The sequence below is a fragment of the Phaethon aethereus genome (genome assembly GCF_964289735.1).
Source record: "Phaethon aethereus genome assembly, chromosome: 4".
In the NCBI taxonomy this organism is placed as follows: Eukaryota; Metazoa; Chordata; class Aves; order Phaethontiformes; family Phaethontidae; genus Phaethon; species Phaethon aethereus.
The window spans coordinates 54,322,529-54,343,981 of NC_138578.1; the positions used below are offsets into that span (position 1 = coordinate 54,322,529).

Here is a 21,453-nt window from a genome sequence, read left to right on the forward strand (position 1 = left end):
ACCACGGTTACTTTATGTAGGACACATGGACATACTGTAGCCCAGCAGCACCACTTCTGGTCAATACAACAAGCAGTTGTCCAGTAAACAGTTAAAACTTCAGGGTCTTCCCTATTTCAGATTCCTTGTTCCTGTGCTGTTTTAATATGACCTCTGCTACAAATCCCCTCCACACAGGAACTCAAATGCAGCACAGATGGAGTGCGTGTTTCCAGGCTGTGGGGAAGAAAAGACTACAGGTTTTGGCTGCAAAGTTTGGTTCAAAAGGGAAAAAAAACCTCAAACAAACAAAAAGAAAACACAAACACAAAAAACTACACAAGCAAACCAACACAGGAACGTTCAGACCCAGAGCCTGAAGTGGTAGCATCTTCTCATACCACCGTGCGTGACAGGCATTGCGCTGCTGCCATCTCAGTGTTTTAAAAGTGTGGCATTGAGTGGTTTTCTGGGCAGCAAAACCTCAGAGAAGAATTAGGGACTGCTCTGTTTGGGAGCTACATGTGGAATGGTCAAATCTGTAACGCTCCCTATTGCTTTAGCTTCAGTAAGGTAGATTCATAGCATTAGTAACCCTACCTTCTATTTCACAAGACTGCTACAGTGTTGCTCTGCGTGGCTTATTTAAGCCATTAGCTCAGGACCCAAGTAATCCCTGAAAAGCGCAAAAAAAGCACGTATTTCAGCAACCCACATAGCTTCGGTTATCAACGTTTTAAAAAATCTTTAAAACTGGCATTTTTAACAGTATGCAAAATAAATATAGTAAACTTTCCTCACCTTAAGTACATAATCACTAGGTAAACCTCTGTGGCAGGAATTACAGGAACCATCGAAAACAATACTGAAAATAACTCAAATGGAGATGCTATGTTTTATTAATGCTCTTCCAGATTACATTTCTATTCCTAAGAAGAAAAATAGGAACACACCTAAATCTAAGAATTCCATTCCTGTTCAACACTGGGAATGGAACATCAAGTTGGACCATTTTATTACTTTCCATATACTTTAATGTTTCAAAATAAAAAAAAAAAAAGTCAAATAATACTAGCCTCAGACAGATTGCATATTGAACATGGTAGGTTGTTAATCACCACACATCAATTTCCTGATAAAAATCCCTGATTAAGAAGTTTTCCCTCTAAATTACATTTATAAAATTCTCTGTCGGTGGCTCAGCCACTAAATGGTATAGGAACTGCTCCCAGGTTTCTTGTTGCTTAGATTATCCAGCCTCAGGCACACCCTGGAACCGAAGTCCTTGGAGGTGGGAGGCAGCAGTTTTCTCCTTAACACCGTCTGTTGAGCGACATGGAACAAGACTCCGTCTGCTTCAAGAAGCCTTAAAAATCAGCTCTTGCAGAAACAGAAAGGATGACCATGTGTAACAGAGGAAGAGAAGAGGAAGCTGCAATACTTATGAGAGTGGATTCTCAAAGATCAGCTGAGTTGGGTCCAGCAAGCAAGAAAACCCTGCAAATCCCACCAAGGGAGCAGGCACCACAGAGTAAACAAACCAGACAATAAGCAGATCTCCACTGCAGAAGCTGTCCATCAATGTGTCAGTCCCATGAATCATTTGCTATAAAAAGTTCAGTGTCTCATCTTCAGTGCTTGTTTAACTGTAATTCTGTACATTATATACAAAAATGCACAAAGATAGCTGCTTGATGCTTACAATCCTTGTTCTTCTGCAGTGATGAAAAATTTTAAAAACCAGAGTCTGGACTTATAAATAGTGCAGAAAATGCAAATGCTAAGAAGACAACACCTCCTATGATTGTCACTGAAAAGAAAAAACAAACCAAAAAGAAATCAGACACTAAAACTTAAATATCTTCCATGACACATTACAGATTTATTTATTTTTCATGTCTGATTCCCAAATAATCTTACTTTAAAATTTATGCTGCAAACAGTGGACGTTGTTTCTAGCTCTGTGTCAGGATGCCCATATGCCATCCCACTGTCTAACTGCACCTACAAGAACATATCCTGATCCGTAGAAGGAAGCTTTGTTTTTACCCTTATTACTTTAGGTAGTGTAAAAGTGAGGTCAACGCCTGCTGTTGAATATTTGGCTGTATGGGGGAAAATGAGATACAATATTCTCATGCCGGAGCAAGCCATCAGTTAAGAGCGACATAATAATTAGCATTTTTTGCACAGTTTAGGTAACTATACTGAAAGAGACAGTATAAAAACGTGAACTACTCGCAATGACCACAATCTGCTGGAGGCTGGGACACTATGCCAGGAAAGCACCACTATATTTGGACTGTTCTGCCCTTCTCTAAACAAGCTAAGAAGCTAGATGGATCTTTGGTCTAACCTAATAAGGTTATTCCTATGGCCAAAGATCCACACTGATCTTATTAGGAGCATTTCAAATCATAGTTAGATGAGCACCTCATCATCAATTGCCTTGGCAAACAAGACAGAATGCACATTTTAATTTTTTGCAGTGAAGTTGTGGGGTTTTTTCCTCACAACCTCTGCAACTACAGAAAAAATATTCTGAATGAACATTTATAGGAAGCACCTTCACAGAATCCTTTCTGAGAGCAAAAAATCTCACTACATCACAGGACGGACAGTTGAAACAAGCTTCAGCCTAACCAGAAAGAAACCCCAACCCAATGTAACCTTACTGGTACTTCCTGTTGGAGATAGCAGGTATGATAAAAAAAACATTTCTGCCACACACAGAGTAGCTTTTAAAGCTTTTGTATGGCTGCCATAACTTGGAAGTATGAAGCTCTCTTGCCCACCTGAAGGTCTGTACTCAGAATTTCAAGAGAATTTGTATTACCCACTGCCAAACAATACATACTGCCTATTCCAAATACTGTATTTCCTTCCTCTGGTCTCCTACAAGCTAGCTAATAGTGAAGCAAAACATGCTTCACCTGTGTCCATCTTTAAACCTGGAGCTACAATACCCATTGTGATTCCTTAGATCTGAGTCAGTAAACCATTAAGTTCAATGAAGGCCAAACCCTTCAGGAACACCCTGCACAGGGCCACCCACCACAAGGGGAGCTGACTACGGGGCTTGGGGGATGGTATGGAATACCCAGAGTCAAAAAAAAAAAGTTTTGGATTTTCCAGAAGTTTTTAGAAACACTGTTCCCAACCCTCATAGCCATTTACGCCACAGACATTACCAGCATCACACAGACATTACCAGCATCAACATGCTTTTTTTGGTTGGAGTGAGTTTTCACTTACCAGTCCTAACAGAAATTTTTTGTGCTATCATTCTCCCTCCAATAACTGCTAAACCGGTGCACAGGCAATGTCCCACTGTTCCTCCTACCGCCACACCATAGGGGTCCTGAGGAAAAAAACAACAGAAGGGAAACATCAGCACAGCTGAAAACTCACTAGTCCTACAACAACCTCCTGCCATGAAGGAGGAATGCCTTGACTCCTTGTTTGCACACTGTCAAGCACAGAAGATACTCTCTGGTGTTCCCTCTGCTCTGCTATCCATCACTGCCTTAAAGACCAGTAACAGTGTACGTCAGCTAGCGAGACAGACTTCAATCTAAATCTGACTTAATATAGGAGCGTATGGCATGTTTCAACCAAGAAACCTCTTCAAGTAGTTAAATATAGATCCAGAAATCACTCTGCTGTACTTAAACAATCAAGCAACCTCTAGAGGGAAGGTGGCAGCTGTTGAGAAACACAATAAGCATCAGCTGGAAGAACACCAACCTAATAAGAAAGAGAAAAATAGATCTATGAACAGCAAATGAAAGCTTTCAGCAGCTAAATCATTCTGACTCCTTTGTCCAGCTTCACAAGCTTATGCTCTATACTCTCCCCCTACTCCAACCATCCAAAGAGGGAAATATGAAAGAGTTTAAGTCCAGAGAATAATAAACTGTTTTCAAAGTTTACTGTCAACAACAGCTTTCACATCACTACTTAACAGCTACTCAATTTGTGAGCAAATCTACTACACAAAGAAGTTTCTCAGATCTACTTACAAATTACAGTTAAGGCAGTATAGGCATTGAACACCTCGTAAAACAGAAAGCTTCTGCATTAAAAACTTAAATCAATTTTGTAATGACCGATAAAGAAGGCATGGTAGGAGCATGACTTTCTGCTGTACAAAGATGAATGATGGAGAGAGGAGTTGAGTCCCCTGCACATCTTCAAGTGAGACTTTTAGCTCCAAGAGGGAAAAAAAGCTGCTGCCTTCACATGAGGAATGTATGAAATCTCTAACAGGCAAACAGCAAAGCTATCTATAGGAAATGATCAAGTACGAAGAAAACAGACATCAACTGTCCGAGTGAACCAAAACCACATGCCAGTGAGAAAAGGTGCCGAGCACCAAGCAGAAGACAGGTAGGAAACCACCACGAAGCGCAGGTTGGAAGCAGGGCTGTCCCAGCAGCCTCACTGCCTCCAGGGTTGGGAACAGGACCCAAAGTTCCTGGAAATCCCTGTTTCCCTGCTGTCAGCAGTTACCTGTACAGTCCCCACTGGCAGAGGGCCCACCCCATTCCCTAGAGCTCTTCCTGGAGGGTAACAAGTTACGTTTCCCTCAGCATCGCATCTCCAGGAGCAGAAGTGCTCAGACGCAGCAGCCGAGGCAAAGCCAGTCTAGCAGGACCCTATGGAGTTTCCTTTTCTGTTTCCTTAAACAGATGAACAATGCTTATACACAGTAAAATATTAAGTTGTAAAAATCAAGTTCTTAAGGACTGTTGTCAGGATTAGGTTGACAGGCTTAACTCGATCCCCTGGTGCACGTACCAAGACAGCCAAATTATCACCTTTTTTTCCTTCTAAAGGAGCCCTATTTGTTGTGACAAGATGAACGCTACTCACTTCACGACCAGTCACGTAGTATTTCGTTTTCTTTTCATTGAAGAATGTATAGTCCCAGCTGACTTACTACAGTACTCAAATCTCTGTATAAAGATAATTTCTTTCCTCATAAGCACTTCTGTAGTACGCCTGCTATATATCTTAGTACTTCACAAACACGCATTTATCTGACTGTATTATGAAACAAAGGGGTATAAAAGAATCCCACAGATAAAATTGAGAGATGCAGATCATAATCATTCACTGATTTTGAAAGCCAAGATCAAGATATCTTCAATTCATTTTTTGTAGTATTCATTTTTGTAGCACTTATACAAACACTTCACAAGCTAAGGGCACAACATCCACAGCCTGTAGTTGCAATACTCAGCACTTCGCAGATCAGATGGCAGAGTCGGATGGACACTTCCTAAGGGGACACTCAGAAAATGCAAACCAGGAGTCAACCAACACCAGTGAAAAGATGGGCTTAAGCAACTTGCCTAGCACCATATAAAAACTTGGGCAGAGGCAGTAATAACTCCTTGTTTTCCAAGATGGCATGTAACTGCCTGAACAATGAGATCATCCTCTTGTCCTGCTGTTCCCTGCCTCGCTAGCTCTAAGCGCCTTCCCTGTGCTGTAATAAAGACAAGAGGTTCATACAGATTATAGCCTCCTTCATTACACCGCCCTGCTGTATCCCTAGGGAAGGTCTGAAAGGGCACTGAATGAAGCATGAGTCCTAGGGAAAAACTGTAAATTATCTCAATGTATGAGAAAGCACAGGCAAGCTACTTATGTTTATTAAAAGGTTGACTATAAGCCTTAATCTTCCTTTAAATATAATAGTTATATACTTTCCAATCATCATGCTGAATATAGTTTCATTTACAGTATTGCTTACTGTACAGCAGTTCAGATTTTAGTTCTATACAGTGTACCATATTCACTTAGATTTCTTAAAAGAGGTTATCTTCTTAACAGCTTTAGGTTTGCTGGGATGAAGGTTTCTCTTTAAACCTACTATGTTAAAACTGTATGACCACACAGATCAAAGAAAAAGAGGTTCTGTAACATCTCTCAACACTTCAACAGAAACAATTGTATTCAGATGCATGATATAAAACAACTATTTCCAGAAATGCCTGTGCAGTCCCAATCATGTAACAATAGTTTTAATAATACACAGAACTTCAGTGCACTTCTTTTCAGGTCTCAGCACAGCTGTAACATTAAGTAAGGCACAGCAAGGCAGCGGGTGTGAATCTGATACCTCCTGCAAAAGTATTTTGTCTCTCCCACTTCTCTGCAGGCAACCCAAAGAGGGCAAAAGAACAGCGGGCATTCTGCAACACTCACCTCTCTGGCAGCCAAGACTATGGTTGTTAATTGGGAACGATCACCCCATTCTGCTAAAAACGTTAAAGTAAAAGCTTGAACAAAGATTGGAGAAATAAAATGTAGCCATTTCTTCTGAGGTACAGTGGTGCCTGGCCCCGATTCCACATCTCCCGGCCCATTTAACAGTTTAGTTCTCTGAAGCTGTGGAGAATAAGGGGGGTGGGGGGGTGGAACCAAACAACCATAAGATTAGAAATGTCATCTAAACAACCCAAATGAAATACTTAAACTGTAAAGCTAGCCATTTAGTATCTGGAATGTTACTAGCCACTGATTGCTGCATTATCAATGTATTATTTATATTAGACACCATTTTAAAAAGCTAGCTACATATATGCATACAAACGTGTGTTTATACACATGCACATATATACATACTTGTAATTACCTCTAACCTCCAGTTACTGTCCATCTTGTACTGCTTGCACTTATGCAGCAGTTTTAGTAATGACATCTGGTTTCTAACCACAGATTTCCTCCTATTTTTAAAGCAGGGATCCCCCTCTCAAATTAGGATTTCATAAAACTAACAAGGAAAAAGATTCATGAAAGAAATAAGATTAATACTCCACACTATTCCTTAGAAGCGGACCAGTGTATTTAGAAAGTTATTACAACAAAAGACCTCTGCTGCAACACCAAAAACCTCAGCATTATTCTTCCTGACCATAAAAAGAAATAAAAGGAGAGGCAAGAGTAAACTGTTGATGTCCTCTCTGCTAGTAATGCCTTAAAAAAAAAAAAACACACCAAAAAACTGACTCTATTGAGAAAGTCCCTTTTTCCTGAGAAGACAGGCTTGCCACAGAACTGGAATCACCTGTTGAAACAGCCTCCAGGGGCCACTTCTGTCCCATTTGCCAAACGTTTTCTGTGTCAGATTATCAGACACAGACACAGTTGAACACCCCAAACATCACAGAGCCATTCTGCAGCTTCACAGCTGTAACTATTTCGTCAGCCATAATTCACAGAAAGTTCATGACTTACTTCCTCATCTTTTTTTTTAATTTCTGCTTGAACTTCCTCCAGCTCTTCCTGACCCTCATCTGGACTCATTTTCAAGCCTTCCCGAAGCATTCGGATGCCAAAAATTGCAAACAGTGCCGTTGACACATAGTATGTGTACACACGAGGAATAACTGTGGTGGCATAGCCAAATAAAACTGAAAAGAAAACAAGTATGTCATTTAAAAAAAATAAGCATGAGGATCATCATTGTTTTCCCCATATCTAAAGTCTGCGATTCAAATATCCACTGATGAATAAATATGGCATGTTTTGTTAGTTTTACATAATTTTGTGGCTTTTTTTATTTTTGCAAGATAAAAACACTCTAGAAACTCCAACCATTACTGGTCATACCAGAGACTTTAAGTCTATTAACACGCAGACAAGGCACACTAGGCAAAGCTGATGTGCTGCTATTCCCAAGAGCCAGTCAAACCAACATTATCTTTCCCATCAAGGACTAACCCAGTCCTGCCTTTCTCCAAGCATGCCATGAAACTATCATCTGTAATCACATTAGATTAGTCACAGTGTATACCAGTTAATTCCATTTTTACATATGACTACATGTTGAAGAGCATCTCTCTCCAATAATTGCATTTATCAGATAAAGTTAGAGTAAGATTTTCTGCAAGTTAAATCTACTAGACATACCCACAAATCATCCAGCTGCATGAATCCGTGTCTGTCTTCTTTTGCCAAGTGCAAATACCTGCACATTACTACTCCCTTCTCTCCCACACTCCCCAAAACACACAATGTGACCAACTTTGATCTGCTTTTAATTTACAAGCACTGAGCCCACTCAGAGCCAAAAAGCTACCTCCACAATGTATCTACTTTTATGGGTATCAAAAGCAATCAAACTGAGCCAAAACTAGCTCTCAAAGAAGAGGAAATACATATCTAGGACAAAGTAAGACTAGTTAGCATTTTTGGAGAAAAAAGGCCTGTATAAATGACAGAAAATTAAAACTCCACACCTAACATTCAAGGCTTCTTGGACCATGCACTCACAACTGTTTCTGTGGTTTTACTCCACATGCAATTACCTAAGAGGAAGCATATTACTGTGTATGTTTTCTTGCACGCACTTTCTTAGTTGAAAAATGCACTCAGAAGTTACTACATAATGTGGAAATTAATCCACACTACCACTACAAAAGTAAGACTATGAGACCAAAATGAATCAGGCTGTACTATTAGAAAACACGGCACATACGTATATGAATAACAGTATTAGCTGCACAGCTAAATAAAAAAAGGAGTTAAACTAAACTTTTTTTAAAGACCGAACATACTAAAGCAATGCAAGAAACAATACAAAAATAGAATTTTTTTAGCATTACTTGCATATACAAGCATAGAAATAATTAAATAGTCATAATATTAGTTATGATTAGTATTATCAGAATAATAAGCAGCTTATTTTGTCAGAAGGGTAGAACTGTCTCTAAGCACAGCTTGAAAAAACACCCCAAGTAATGATTAGCTGGAGCCAGTAAGTTTAAGTGAGCACATTTTCATGAAATCAAAGGTGTGCAAAAACTCCAGGAATCTCCAGACACAGCTTGTATAAAACAAGGGCAGTGGAGAGAAGGGAGAAGGAAGGAAAAAAAAAAAAGCTCCTGTCTGCAAAGGAAGAAATAGTTGGGAAGCCCTAAACGTGGGGATAAAGCAGAAAAGAAAGCTTTTATGAAAAAGCATCAAGAAAGATTTGAAGAAAAACTTAGCATAGAAAATGGGACAGCCGTAATAAGCAGGAGAAAAGAGAGTGCAAGATTTACAGAATAGTGCATCACATACACTACTAAATAATGTTAAATGAAGCAAGCAGTGCAGAAGTGGAAGAAGCAAAGACTGTTATATTAAGCGAATAATCGAAGAAACGCATACAATGCTATCATTACACACAGCACAAATGGAAACTGCTCCAAGACTGCAATAGTAATTGCAACAATACATAGCAATAGCTACACATCCAAACACCGTTCATAGAAACACTCACCAAGAAGCCTGAAGCCAATCAGCTGTCTCCAGTGTACATAAACCAATGAACACCATTTCAATTATTTATGAAATGGTCATGGTTAAAAATGAGCACACCTACAACAAAATTTATGCTGTATCTGATTTACCTGAAGGCTGCTCCATTTTATGATCACGGCTACGTAAGCACCCACAGCTACAGGTTCCTCCATTGCTACCTGACACCTCACTCCCTCCCCAGCTCTTGGCTCTGTCGCTACCACCCATCCCAAAGGGATCACAGCAGAACATCATCTTCCACTTACACAACTCCCAGCACAAATCCAAACAGCTACACATATAGGGATACAAGTCAAACAAGGGAAATTTGTCATCATATTAAGAATCTTTTGCCTTAGGAGGAAAAAAAGAAGTCACTCCCACATTCTCTTTAGGCATGCTAATTTAACAGGAGCTAAAAATAAGAAGGAAACCAGTAGTGCAAAAATCAAAGGAAGTGCTTAGGCTCCCAATCCCATTCCTCTTCCTTAAACTTGTAGTGAGGTCTAGGGAGCACAAACATCTCATTACAGGTAAAATCCTAAATATTCAATCTGAGCCATGGTCCCCAGGAAAATCTTCACACTCTCCTCAAAACAGGAAACTGCATATAGCTACTACCTTCATTTTAATTTCAGTTAAGATTTATTGATAAATATGTACCCAGCATATTTTAAGAGATGAAACAAAAAGAAAAGAGCGCTAACCTGATAAACACGTCATCAGTCCCAAGGCAAGCATAGCACCAGCCAGTACAGTCAAACGGTTGTACCGCATTGCCATGATGGCTGCAATGAAGAAGGTCTTATCCCCCAGTTCTGATACGATGATGACCGATATGGCAGCCACAAATGCATGAATAAAGCCCAAATTAGTCTTGTCAGCTGACTCTTCATTGACAATGTGAACAGGAGCAACCGGCGAGGACCCCTTCTGTAAGAGGGGGTGAAAAAAAACAACCAAAAAACCCACTAGTTAATTAGGCTTGAATAGTTAGTTCGCAGAAGTACTAAGCCTTGTATTTGTCCTGTCATATCATACTGCTTAGTGTGACATTTTATGTATACACCTCTCACGCAGCGTTAATGATAATTTACTAGTTACTGGCTGCCACCTACCTCAAACTGCTAGTTAGGCACTTCGCAAAGATCAGATCATGCACTGATTATTAAAGCAGTGTGCACACTATTATCAGAACATGCAAACTACTATTACAACAAAACATGGGGAAAGCTGCTTTAGTTCAGCCCTAATATTGCAATCTTCACAATCGTTGGCTATTTACTTTATGACCTTGACCAAACAAGCAATTTTCTGATACAAATATTCAGAATTAAACTCTTCAAACTAAAACTGGGCAACTAGGATAGCTCAGCAGAAATACAAAGTCCCTTCAAAAATTGTCAGGATCGATTTCTTCCCTTGCAGAATCTTTGCATCTCAGCCATGTTAAATTTTTACACAAGTTTTCATCAGCTTTTATTGTACACACTCTACGTTTGTTATACATTAGCTGTAAGACTTTCCAGTGGTCAAACCGGACCAGCACACTCCAGATCTCACCTACTCACTGAAGTGTTTACTTTTACAGAGATTCAGCTATCTATAGTCGAAAGCAAGACCCAAAACAATAAAGTCGATGTTCACATGCTTGACCAGAGATGGCTAAGAAAGCTTGTTTCAGCACATCTACCAGCAGAGACAGATTACAACGTGTTTTAACATGGTGACTTCCCAGCATTCCATTTTTACCAGTGTTGTAAGTTTTTGTGTTTGATATTTAAGTTTCCATGCTCTATATGATACACGGTGACTTCCCAGAGTTCTTTCACCTTTAGCAGTCTGCAAATTTTTGGTTTTGATATTTAAAACCTGGCATGCTCTATATGCTACATCAAGCCATATGTTTTTTCATCCCCCTGTGTGATCAGCCGGCACTAGAATCCCCTAACCAAGAACAAAAGTTTTAACGTAAAGAAATTAATCTTAAGTAGTGAGGAAAAAACGGCAGGTTTTGAGTCGCAACAAAGCCTGCTTTCATCTGCTTCTGTGAGGAAGACCCGGACAGGTTGGTTCGCCCCCTCGGCATGCAAGCAAGCGGGACACAAAGATATCTAGCTGGTGGAAAAAAAAAACATTAGCCCATTTTTCATGTTGGGCCTAAATTCCCCTCTTTTAGCAGAAAAAGGGAAGGCTGCAGGGTGGCCATGCAGCCTTCCTTTTTTTCTGCTGAAGAGGGGAATTTAGGAGCCTGATGGCCTCCGAAAGACGAGGCGTCCCGCAGGCCGGGCCCGCCCCACCGGCGAGAGCTGCCGCGGGGGGCAGCCGGGCCTCTCCCGCTCCCGCGGCCCGGCCGAAGGCGGGGGGGAAATTGTGCAGGCAGCCGGCACGGGATGGGACGGCACAGCCCCGCCTCGCCTCACCTCAGCCCGCGGTTCGACCCCCTGCACCGCCGGTGGTGGCGGTAGCTCCTTCTTCCTGCCAGGCTCTTCCTCCGGAGCGGCACGCAGCCCCACCGGGGCCGCCAACAGCAGCGAAGCCACCAGCAGCAGCGCGGCGGCCCGCGGGAGCGGCGGCGGCGAGGAACCCATGGCGGCCGAGCGCGGTGGTGAGGGACCGGTGCGGGGGGGGGAAGGACGACGGTGGCAAGGCGCGAGGCCCCTCTTAAAGGCGCCGTGTCATCTCCTTGCCCGCAGCAGCCCAGCCGCGCGGCCCCGCAACCGTCCCTCAACCGCTTCCTGCAACGGCTCGGCCCGAGGGGGCGGAGCCGCCTCACGCCGATTGGCTGCCGGTGCCGCTGACGGACGGGGCGCACTCCCCCCCGCCAGAATGGGCCGGGGTAGCCGGCGGCGGTCCGGAGCCCCGGCGAGTCCCGGCACGGTCGGGATGGGATCCGGGCGCTGATTTCTAACCCCTCCTCCGGCTCCCGGCGTCGAGAGGGGTTGGGGCGGGGGCGGCTGTGCAGCTTTCCCGGGTGAGCGGGCGAGTCGAAGCGTGTCCCTCCTCCGTTCGGAGTTGCCTCCGGGCAGGGAAAGGGCGCTGAGGGACGGAAAGCAAAACGGCTGCGTAAGAAGGCCAAAAAAAAAAAAAACCCCACACAACCCCACCCACTGCATAGAAACGGCATGGGCACGTTTTCTTCCCCTGGAAGCTCTCCCCGGGGACCCCAGAGGGTGCACACCCCAACATGGTCCCCAGGGCAAGAGTAGGAATGTGCTCCCCGGGAAGCAATTAACAGGACCAAGAATAGTGGTAAAACAGGAGATGGTTGGAGGCAGGCTCAAGGAGCCTTCCGAGAATCACTAAAAATCCATAAAAATACAGAAAGGTGTGGTCCCAAGACAGGGTTGTTTATGTTCCATGGTGAACTGAAGCTATGGAGGTGTGGGTGGAGAGAGGGTTGCAAGAGCCAAGAGAGGCAAAATGTTTTGTGCAAAGTAATTGCTCATGTTGTGCAAATACATAGGTCAATTTTTTAAAATTATACAAAATAGAAAGGGTGTAAACTCTTTTAATTAGATAATTAATTAGATATACTTCAGTATTTAAATATTATTCTCATATACAAAATAATATATGCAGGTAAGTAGAAAACGCACTGAAACACCAGCATCCATATGCTACATCACGCAAACTGATCATTGACTCCAGTATCATGAAAAGGACCAAAATATTCAACGGTTAAGTGCAAAAAAAACAGCCTGTGCTGAGCCACATCATCTCTCCGGTAAAGACTGTCTTTGTGACGCTTGCCAGGTACTCGTTTCCGTGTATGTGTTCTCTGCCTTGGCAGTTCATTACATCTGGTCTCACAGGTTGTTTAAAAGCCAGTGTCATCCTGCATAACTTCTCCTCTAACACATGAGGGATTCCAATAGCCTGCTATAAAGATGACAGAACCATAACCAAGAACATTAATTTTCTGCAAATTCTCTTCTACTGTCTCTCTAGACAGAGAACCTTCCGTGATTTTTCCCAGTTTAGGGATAAACAAGGAGTTTTCATTAAGGAATACTGACTTTGATGCAGAAGAGGTAGTGCAAAGAATGGGTCTGTTGATCCCCACTGCTGAGCATGAGTCATTCCTCCAACGCAGCTTTCTCCACCGTTTTTTGTGCTTACAGTCATAAAGCAGTGGCATGGTTTTAATTATCAACAGGGAAGCACAGAAAGACAATACACAATGTGCCTCCCTCTGAAGTGATTCAAAGAAAAGAGGCAAGGAAAAAAAATATATTTAAATATTAGACAAGGCATGAAATACAGTAGTTCAAACGATTCCCTGCAGCCTCCTTTCACTACACAGTTTTCACATATATGTATTTTGGCTTGCTGCACAACAGCAAGTGTTTTATGCATCAGATATAATTATAAAACAGAAAAGAGCCAATTAGCATCTCTTCAGTTTGAATTAAGGTCTTCAGTAAACTTTTTTTTTTAAGCTTGTATGATATGCAGAGACCTTACATACATTGGTAACAAGGATGAGATTATCATTAAAATTATGAGTTTTGAAGCTAGAATTAGAGAAAATGTGCAATTTTACCTTGGTTTTAATAAACAGTGAATCTCTCATTCCCTTATAGAAAACATTTCCCAGTTGGCACTAAAGATACTTTAGAAGAAATATGCTAAAAAACAAATGGTATAAATGCTTTTCGATGCTTTGGGTAGGAGCTAAAGTTTTTCTGATAGAACTCGTGACACAAAACAGCAGCCAGTGCCTGGTTAAAAAGAACATACAACACTACACACCACCATGTCACATTGTGAAACCCAAGCGTGATGGCCATAGATACATAAATGAGGAGCTCTGCAAAATAATGAGGGCAAGAAACTCTCTCAAACCAGTCTCCGAAAGGTACATTGTGGCTTAGACTTATGACCTTTCCTGCAAGCAAACAGAAAGGAATTAGTTGAGAACAACAGGCATTAAACAAACTTTTCTCTTCTACTCACAATTACAGAACAACATGCTCATTAAAGTTATCATCATCATCCACCTCCATCTGATCTGGCAGCTTTGCACTTAATGAAATAAGATGCCACCTCTGGCTGTTTGCGCAAATACAGAGTTAAGGAAATCTATTTTTAGCCCACATGGAGAACTGAGGTCCCCAAGGAGTAGCACAAGTCCTAAGCATTAGCCTGTGTCTGTCGTTAGGATACTAGAAGTTAGACCTTCATTTTAAGTTCTACAAAACAATATATACAGACACAGACACCCCCCTGCCCCCATTCAGCCATCCAATCTCTTTTTTCCAAACAGCCAGTCTTCTAGAGAGCACCATGCTACAGGAACTGAAAAATACTCATGTTTTAAGGTATTAGAAACTACAGAAGCCTATTAACAACCAGGAAAAAACTACGTAAGTAAATCATTGCCAGAAATGAAGCATCTTACCTGATTTACTTTTTCTAAGATTAGCTAGAATCACAAGACATCTGTGTTGGTGAAGAGAGGCCCAAATGTACATCATAACTCCTACAATGTGATACCAGCAGATCTGCACAGAAAGCTCTTTTCCTGAAATATGTTTCATTAATATACAGCCAGTAAATACCTTCCCAAGCATCATCCCAAAACACTGTATACATTTTTAAAATGTTACTGTCTAATTCCTTGAAAGATGCTTTTAAAACCTGCATCATTTAAGTGCTCAGCTGGTATTTAATTTCCCTTAACAGCTCTGTACTAAAAGTATCTAGTTTTTAATCCAGTAGCTTGAGGTACAGCATGATAAACAACCGATATGTAACTGATAGTCTAAGACCTCAATATTCAACGCTGTTTGTAATTCTTATCATCCTAATTAAAGATGTTGTCACGGCTCAGGTCAACATATAAGTACACAGTTGTTTGTCTTGTTCAAAGTGAGTGAGATACATACATACACCTACGCACACACACATACATGCACAGTGTGAACCATTTATGCCACGCGCAGTGTGAACCATTTAGGCCTTCAGAAAAATGTTAACTGTAATAAGGATGATTTCCAATGTACAAGACAATACACCACCTCTAAGAATCTGCAAGATGTGAAAAGTAGAAGAAAGATCCAGAAAGAAAAAGGCTTTATCTACACATAGGGAGCTGATGTGGTTGGAATTCACTTCACTAAATTTACATACTTGGTAATGACCACCTTACAAAAATTCATCATGGGAGAACTGGTACAACCAGCTCACCGTTCATCTGTGCGGTTCAGTTGTGAGACTCAGTGAAATGTGTTGGCAAAAACAAGTCATATAATTTCTGCTGTATTAATGGAGACATTACAGTACTGAGGGAAAGAAGAGACTGATTGATGCAAGGCAGAGCAGCAGCAAGTTCTCAGCAGAAAACAAAGGAGGTGGCCAAGATGGCCTTGCAGGCTCACCTAACAGGAAAGCTTACAACAACAAAAAAAACAAACTCCAGTTTGAGAACTGAGGTTGCATAGCATTTGAGAACTGGTACCTATCACTGTCTTTCATAAAGCATATGTATCTCAATGCAAAACGGGTCAGTAATGTTCCTGAAAGCATCTATGTGAGATGTCCTTCAGGAAATAACAGTGACGGTTAACGTGAAAGTGTGTGTCAGTGTCTGTGTTTGTGTACAAGCTGGCTGATTGTATGATATACTGAAATGTAGTTACTTTGAACTATACCAGTAAGTATTTTTATGTCTCATCGGTTAACACCCTTCTCACACAAGCAGCTCCCTATGAAACCATTTGCCACAATGGAAACAAATGGGAGCACAACTGCACCTTTGGTAATAGCTAAGCAGGCACTTACCGTTCCTGACATTAGCAGGCACTTGACATAGCACAGTTGAACCAATGGCAATGTAGTAAGCAAGTCCGAAGCAATACTGCACAATATGAATGACGCCACTGGAAAACACGCTGGTCCAGAGGCATTCTGCAAGTCTTCGACAGCTATGCAGCCAAAGTAGCAGGAGAACCAGAAGCACAGAGGAGTGCTCACTATCTGCTTGGAGATAAAAAACAGCAACTTTGAGACAGACTGGAACAATTCAACCCAGACAATCCTTCAAACAGGCTATTTTTTCCCCTCCCCACAGCAAAATCTTACCCTCATTTTTAATTAACTGAGCACCAGGGAAAAATATTTGTACACTTGAGGCACTGCTGACCACAGCAAGATTACTTCTAGAAGGTGCTAATGGCCCTTTCTGCTAAACAGACTGCTGAAAGTCATCACATCCATAAATTAGAATGACTTCTACTTTGAATAATGACAAAGGTACTTGGTATTCCAGGGATGTCACCTGGAGCCTAGTTTAAAAGCAGCTGGTGAAGTACCACTTGAAGAATACAAACTCAGCACAGGAAGGTAGTGCAGCTTTCTAATATTTATATGTCTGCTTCATAGTAGCTGGAATACTTGCCTGTGTCCTCACTCTGAGAATCTCTGCCAAGAACACGGTGTATGTGCTGAATCCATGATGGGAGTGACCCTCTGAGGAACTCAGCTTGGAAAAGCCAGATCAACAGAAAGCCATTCCAGAGCACAGAAACCACATAAAAGTGAGTAAACCACCTGTGGGAACAAAAAGGGTCTTCATTAATGTTCTCATCATTCCTTAGTTGGAAACGTAGCTGCAGGCCATGCTTGCCTGATGGTAAGTATATTCCCTTTTGGTCCCCACATCAACTAGCAGAGAACTCAGGACTCCAGTAGTACTAAGCAGGAATAATCCCAATGCGTTCTTCCCCCAGCAAAATGCTGCCTAGAATAACCTCTAACTTAGCTTACCTTGCTAACTGTACCTGCACTAGAGGAGAAAGTGTAAATGGCACATTGAAAAGGTATTCCTGAATGCTTACAACTAATCATGATGTGCACAACTTCTTCTTTGTAATTCACACCACTGAAAGAAACATCTGATTTAATTTTCTGGGCATTTCCAGGCTGTTGTGCCTCGCAGCACTCCCACTTTCCCCAGTTTTAGTGGATGCATTACATGATGTGTTAAAGTTCATAAATGACAAATGCAGATGGTAAAAGTCACCCAGAAGTAATTACTCAGCTGTACACAAAAATGTCTTGCCCCTCTGCAAATTCAAGGTCTGCAACAATCATATAGAAAAAAGGAGAGACCACCAATACCACTAGGTGATTACAAGGCGAAACCATATGTTTGTTTGAAGAAAACAAAGAATCCCCCAACATCATAATGCACTTATAAAAGCACATTATGCATTATTGAAATACAAGACATTACAGTCAAGACAGGTAAACAGCCTACGATATCCAGCTCAAACTAGGTGAAATCCAATATTTCCTTTTGCTTTTAAAACTAAAAGTCCTCCTGGCTATGAATAGAAATCAGGACCTCTGGAAACACTTCCAAAAAGATGAAATATTTACCATGGGAAGATGCTGATGGCCTTGTCTTGACAATTTAACTATCGGTACAAAACTAGGATGTAATTGTATAGTCAGAGAAGACTGTATTTTTGTGGAACATGCAATGACTAGTGATCCCCTCCCCAAGCAGCTCAGGTATCTCCCAACAGCAATACAGAAGCCAAGTCAGAACCACAGAGGGAGCAAGCATCCCTGCACACTCCAGTGTGCCTTGCCCATTAGGGGTTGGTAGTCCCTTCAAGCAGGGGGGAACCTTCTCTGTTCCTTCCCCTACCAAGCAGAGACAGCAACATTTGCTCTGCTGATTTGCAACAGCAGAGGTAAAATTTAGCCCCTCTCCCTCATTTTCTGCACAGAAGACAAATAGAACTTGTATATTGATAAAAACCTCATCACTACCTCCAAGTTTCAAGTTCTTTCCCAGCTGTCCCGTTACTCAGTAGACTTCTGTCCCATCACTCACCAGAGAACTTTCTCCACACACATTGCTTTTTGCTACCCACACACAAACAAGCCCTGCCAGCCTAGCAGATACATCCCCAGTGTAACTGGGATTGCTGAAAGCTCACAGGGTATGTATGTGACCTACAGAGCAATCCAGCACTGCAGTAAGTATGGATCATCCCTTAAGGACTGCAATATTCAGTATTTGCCAAACCAACCCAAAATGAATCATAACTTTTGACATGATGGAATGGCAAAGTTAAAAACAAGCCCAGGTTAGTGAAAATACAATGCTTGTTTGGAAACAAGATGCAGATGAATGGAAATAGAAAATGCCTCAACAGCGACCTTCAGGATCTACTCTATTCTTTCAGCTAGCAGGGTTACATGTTCACTACTCAAGTAACGGAACCACTTTGTAGATGTTGAGAGCTCAAAACCAATTCCCTGAAAAAGTCACGTTCTTCAGACACCATCTTCCCTAAGTGGTGGGAAACTTCTGTTGGAGAAAGGTCAACTCAGATGAGAACCTACTTCAAGAATGTGGCACTTGGCAATGCGCTGCAATTAAACACAAAGTTTTTACAAGCACTTATTTTCACTGAGGATACGACCGAGCTTAAATGCATCCCTGTACATTTCCTGTAACCAGAAGCCTGATAACCAAGATACTACATTATAACCTTTGCATGAATAATATGCTCCGTCACAAAACTTTTTTTAACATTTGGTTTGAAAGTTACGTATGCCAAATGTGTCAGTGATAACAAGATCGTTACATTAGGGCAACTGGATTTCCGAGTTAAGTAGCCTCCCAGTCCTGTCCTGCTGGCCTTGCAAGATCCTGTCATGTTCAAGTCAAAGGCTAGCTCTACTCACAAGTCTCAACTGATCAAAAACTATGAGATCCCAGTAATGTATAGAAAGCTGTAGGTTTTTTTCTCTTTCTCCTATTAAATATCTATTAAGAGGTGTATTTGAGTAATGTAGCAGTTCTTTTGCCTTACTAGAGACTGTTCACACAGGGTCCAGACAGTTATGTTAACCTATTTTAAAAAGAAGTCTTGAAGAAAGAAGATGACGACTGAGAATCAGTTTAAGAGAGTAAACCGACAGTATATCTGCACAGTCACAGTTACACTCAGGAGTCCACATTCCCAGGTCCCCGACCTCAGTCTTGCAGGAAGGCTTGTTTTGCAGATACTGCATGGGACTGGGATTCAAGGGACTTGGCTTCTGTTCCAATTTGGAACACGTGGACTCTGTACGATCGCAGTCTCTATGCTCCTGTAGAGCATCTGTAAAAACAGAATAAAACTTTAAAAAAAAAAAAGAGAGAGAGAGAGACCAGCGACCAGCTCCATAAAAATACACAATGCTATCTGGATATGCTATTTATTTTCTACACCTTCAGTTGAATTAACTGAAATGCATATATAGTTATCCCTACGCTACTGTGGCATAAGGCATGCAGCATTCAGGTGAGAGAAATGGCGGCAGGTAACTGCCTGGAGCGGAGACCCGCACCCCTTCCAGCCGCCCCCTCACCTCTTGGGCACCTGGAGGAGGCGCAGCCAGGCCGGGCGCTGCCCGCAGCCGCGCTTCGTCTTCCCGTAGCGGATGAGATCCTGGAAGAGGACGGAGACGACGGCGACGGGCCGCGGGGCCGGGGCCCGCCACCGCAGCAGCTGCAGCAGCAGCAGAGCCGCCAGGAAAGCGGCGGCCAGCAGGGCCCAGGCGGCGCCCAGCACCGTCGGCATGGCGCCGGCATGGCCCCGGCCCCGGCCCCGGCCCGCCCCGCTCCGCCCACCGCCGCGGAGGGCGGCTGGGGCCTGGTGGCGGAGCTTCCCTTTCCTTTTCCCGCCCTCGGGAAAAGCGGGGCTGGCCTGACCGGATCGTGGGGGAGTGAGAGGTCTGGGGGAATGGAGGAGTCGTGGTCGCTGCGCTTAAGTCCCTGCAGCTGGCTCCCAAAAGGGGCGGAGGGGGAATCTCTTACAGAAATATAAGGCCTGCCTAAATTGTTTTGAGCATGCATTTATGACTGCATTAATCCATCCTGTGAGTGAATCCTGCAAAGCAGCACATGCTAAGCTTAAGCACTCATGACATCAATAACATTGCTTTAGAAAAAATAATCGGAGTTCACTTTTTTTTCCTAAAACATAGGTTGGTAGCTCCAGCCTGGCACCCTGGGGAGCTCAGGCAGCAGCCGCGCTGCCATGGCCGCCCTTGTCCCCGGGTGGACGCGGGCAGGTGCATATTTCTGCGTCCCACACAGCCACATTTCGAAAGTGCTGCCGCGGTGACTGGCTTGGGCAGAGCAGGCCGTGTGTAAGCAGGGAGCGGCCACGTCTGCTTTGCAAACAGTGACAGCACGACAGTCCCCCACGACCGCCCGTGGGTCACAGCAGCAATGTGCTTCTGCAGGACCTGACTTGAGGCACCGTGTCCTCTTGTGCCGCACGTTCCTTACGGCTGGAGGCTGTCCGCTCTTGCAGCATGTCTCTCTGAAGCATGGCAGACTTACCTCTTCCTTTTCAGCCTCAGCTCCTCTCTGCAACACGAAGCAGACGTGCTGCAGCTTTGTCTCTGCAGGCTGGTCCTTGTCACAAGACAGATAAGGCAAGGGGGAGCAATGATCTGGCCCATAAAAAGGGTACTTCCTTTGTCTGAACAGTAAACTTTTAAAAGTTAAAATAGCTTTTCTTGGCAATTTTGATGGCCAGTGTGGATGACATCTGCATGAAATCAGGTCTGAAGTCTCCTGGCTGGATGTATGGCATGACCCTACAGCATACTGAGCAGGTCCTTGGCTTCCAGTGCACCCAAGTTATATTTTTCTGTGCAGTTTGAGCTTTGGGGGTGTTTGTAAAGCAAAGGATAAGGAGCTGTTAGGTGCCCATGAGACAGTGGAGGCCAGAGGGCCTACAGGCATGCTGCTGGGGGATGGAGCTGATGAACAGCAGGACCTCAGCAGGACAGTCACACTCACCCAGCGACACGCAGTGCATCGTGCCGTGTTCCCCTTTGGGGTGACAGGTACCCAACTTTTTGGCACTTCAGTCATCTCCTAAATTTAACTAACCCAGAGCCATGGGGTTACAGCTCTCACAGAGGTCAGTGAACTGGCAAATGTTTAATATCACACACTTCTGCCAAATAACCTTTATTTAAGGAACAGAGAACAGAAAGGCTCTGTGCATGGGTCTGTAGTGGATGGTGGGATCGAGGCATTATTTCCCCTCGGCACCCTGTGTCACCATCTGAGTTGCATTGACTGCAATGTTACTAGCAAAGCCAGGCAAAGAGGGATTTAATTGGCAAGAACCAAGTCTTGCTTTGCACTCT

General features: G+C 42.9%; 2 protein-coding genes across 2 annotated transcripts; both read right to left on the minus strand.

Moving 5' to 3' along the window:
• Positions 1-1,325: 1,325 nt before the first annotated feature.
• TMEM165 (transmembrane protein 165) lies at positions 1,326-11,867 on the minus strand (the record flags this gene model as incomplete). The annotated part of the gene is made up of 6 exons (XM_081998770.1): positions 1,326-1,789; positions 3,235-3,340; positions 6,196-6,378; positions 7,228-7,403; positions 9,984-10,209; positions 11,700-11,867. The coding sequence occupies 6 exons, from the start codon at positions 11,865-11,867 to the stop codon at positions 1,713-1,715; spliced, it is 936 nt and encodes a 311-aa protein (XP_081854896.1). The 3' UTR covers positions 1,326-1,712.
• A 2,040-nt stretch (positions 11,868-13,907) lies between these two features.
• Positions 13,908-19,925, minus strand: SRD5A3 (steroid 5 alpha-reductase 3; the record flags this gene model as incomplete). Its single annotated transcript, XM_081999029.1, has 5 exons — positions 19,654-19,925; positions 16,675-16,830; positions 16,063-16,253; positions 14,681-14,803; positions 13,908-14,167 (listed from the first exon to the last, which is right to left on the minus strand). Exons 1-5 carry the CDS (start codon positions 19,863-19,865, stop codon positions 13,908-13,910), a joined length of 942 nt encoding a protein of 313 aa, XP_081855155.1. The 5' UTR covers positions 19,866-19,925.
• Between the last annotated feature and the right edge of the window lie 1,528 nt (positions 19,926-21,453).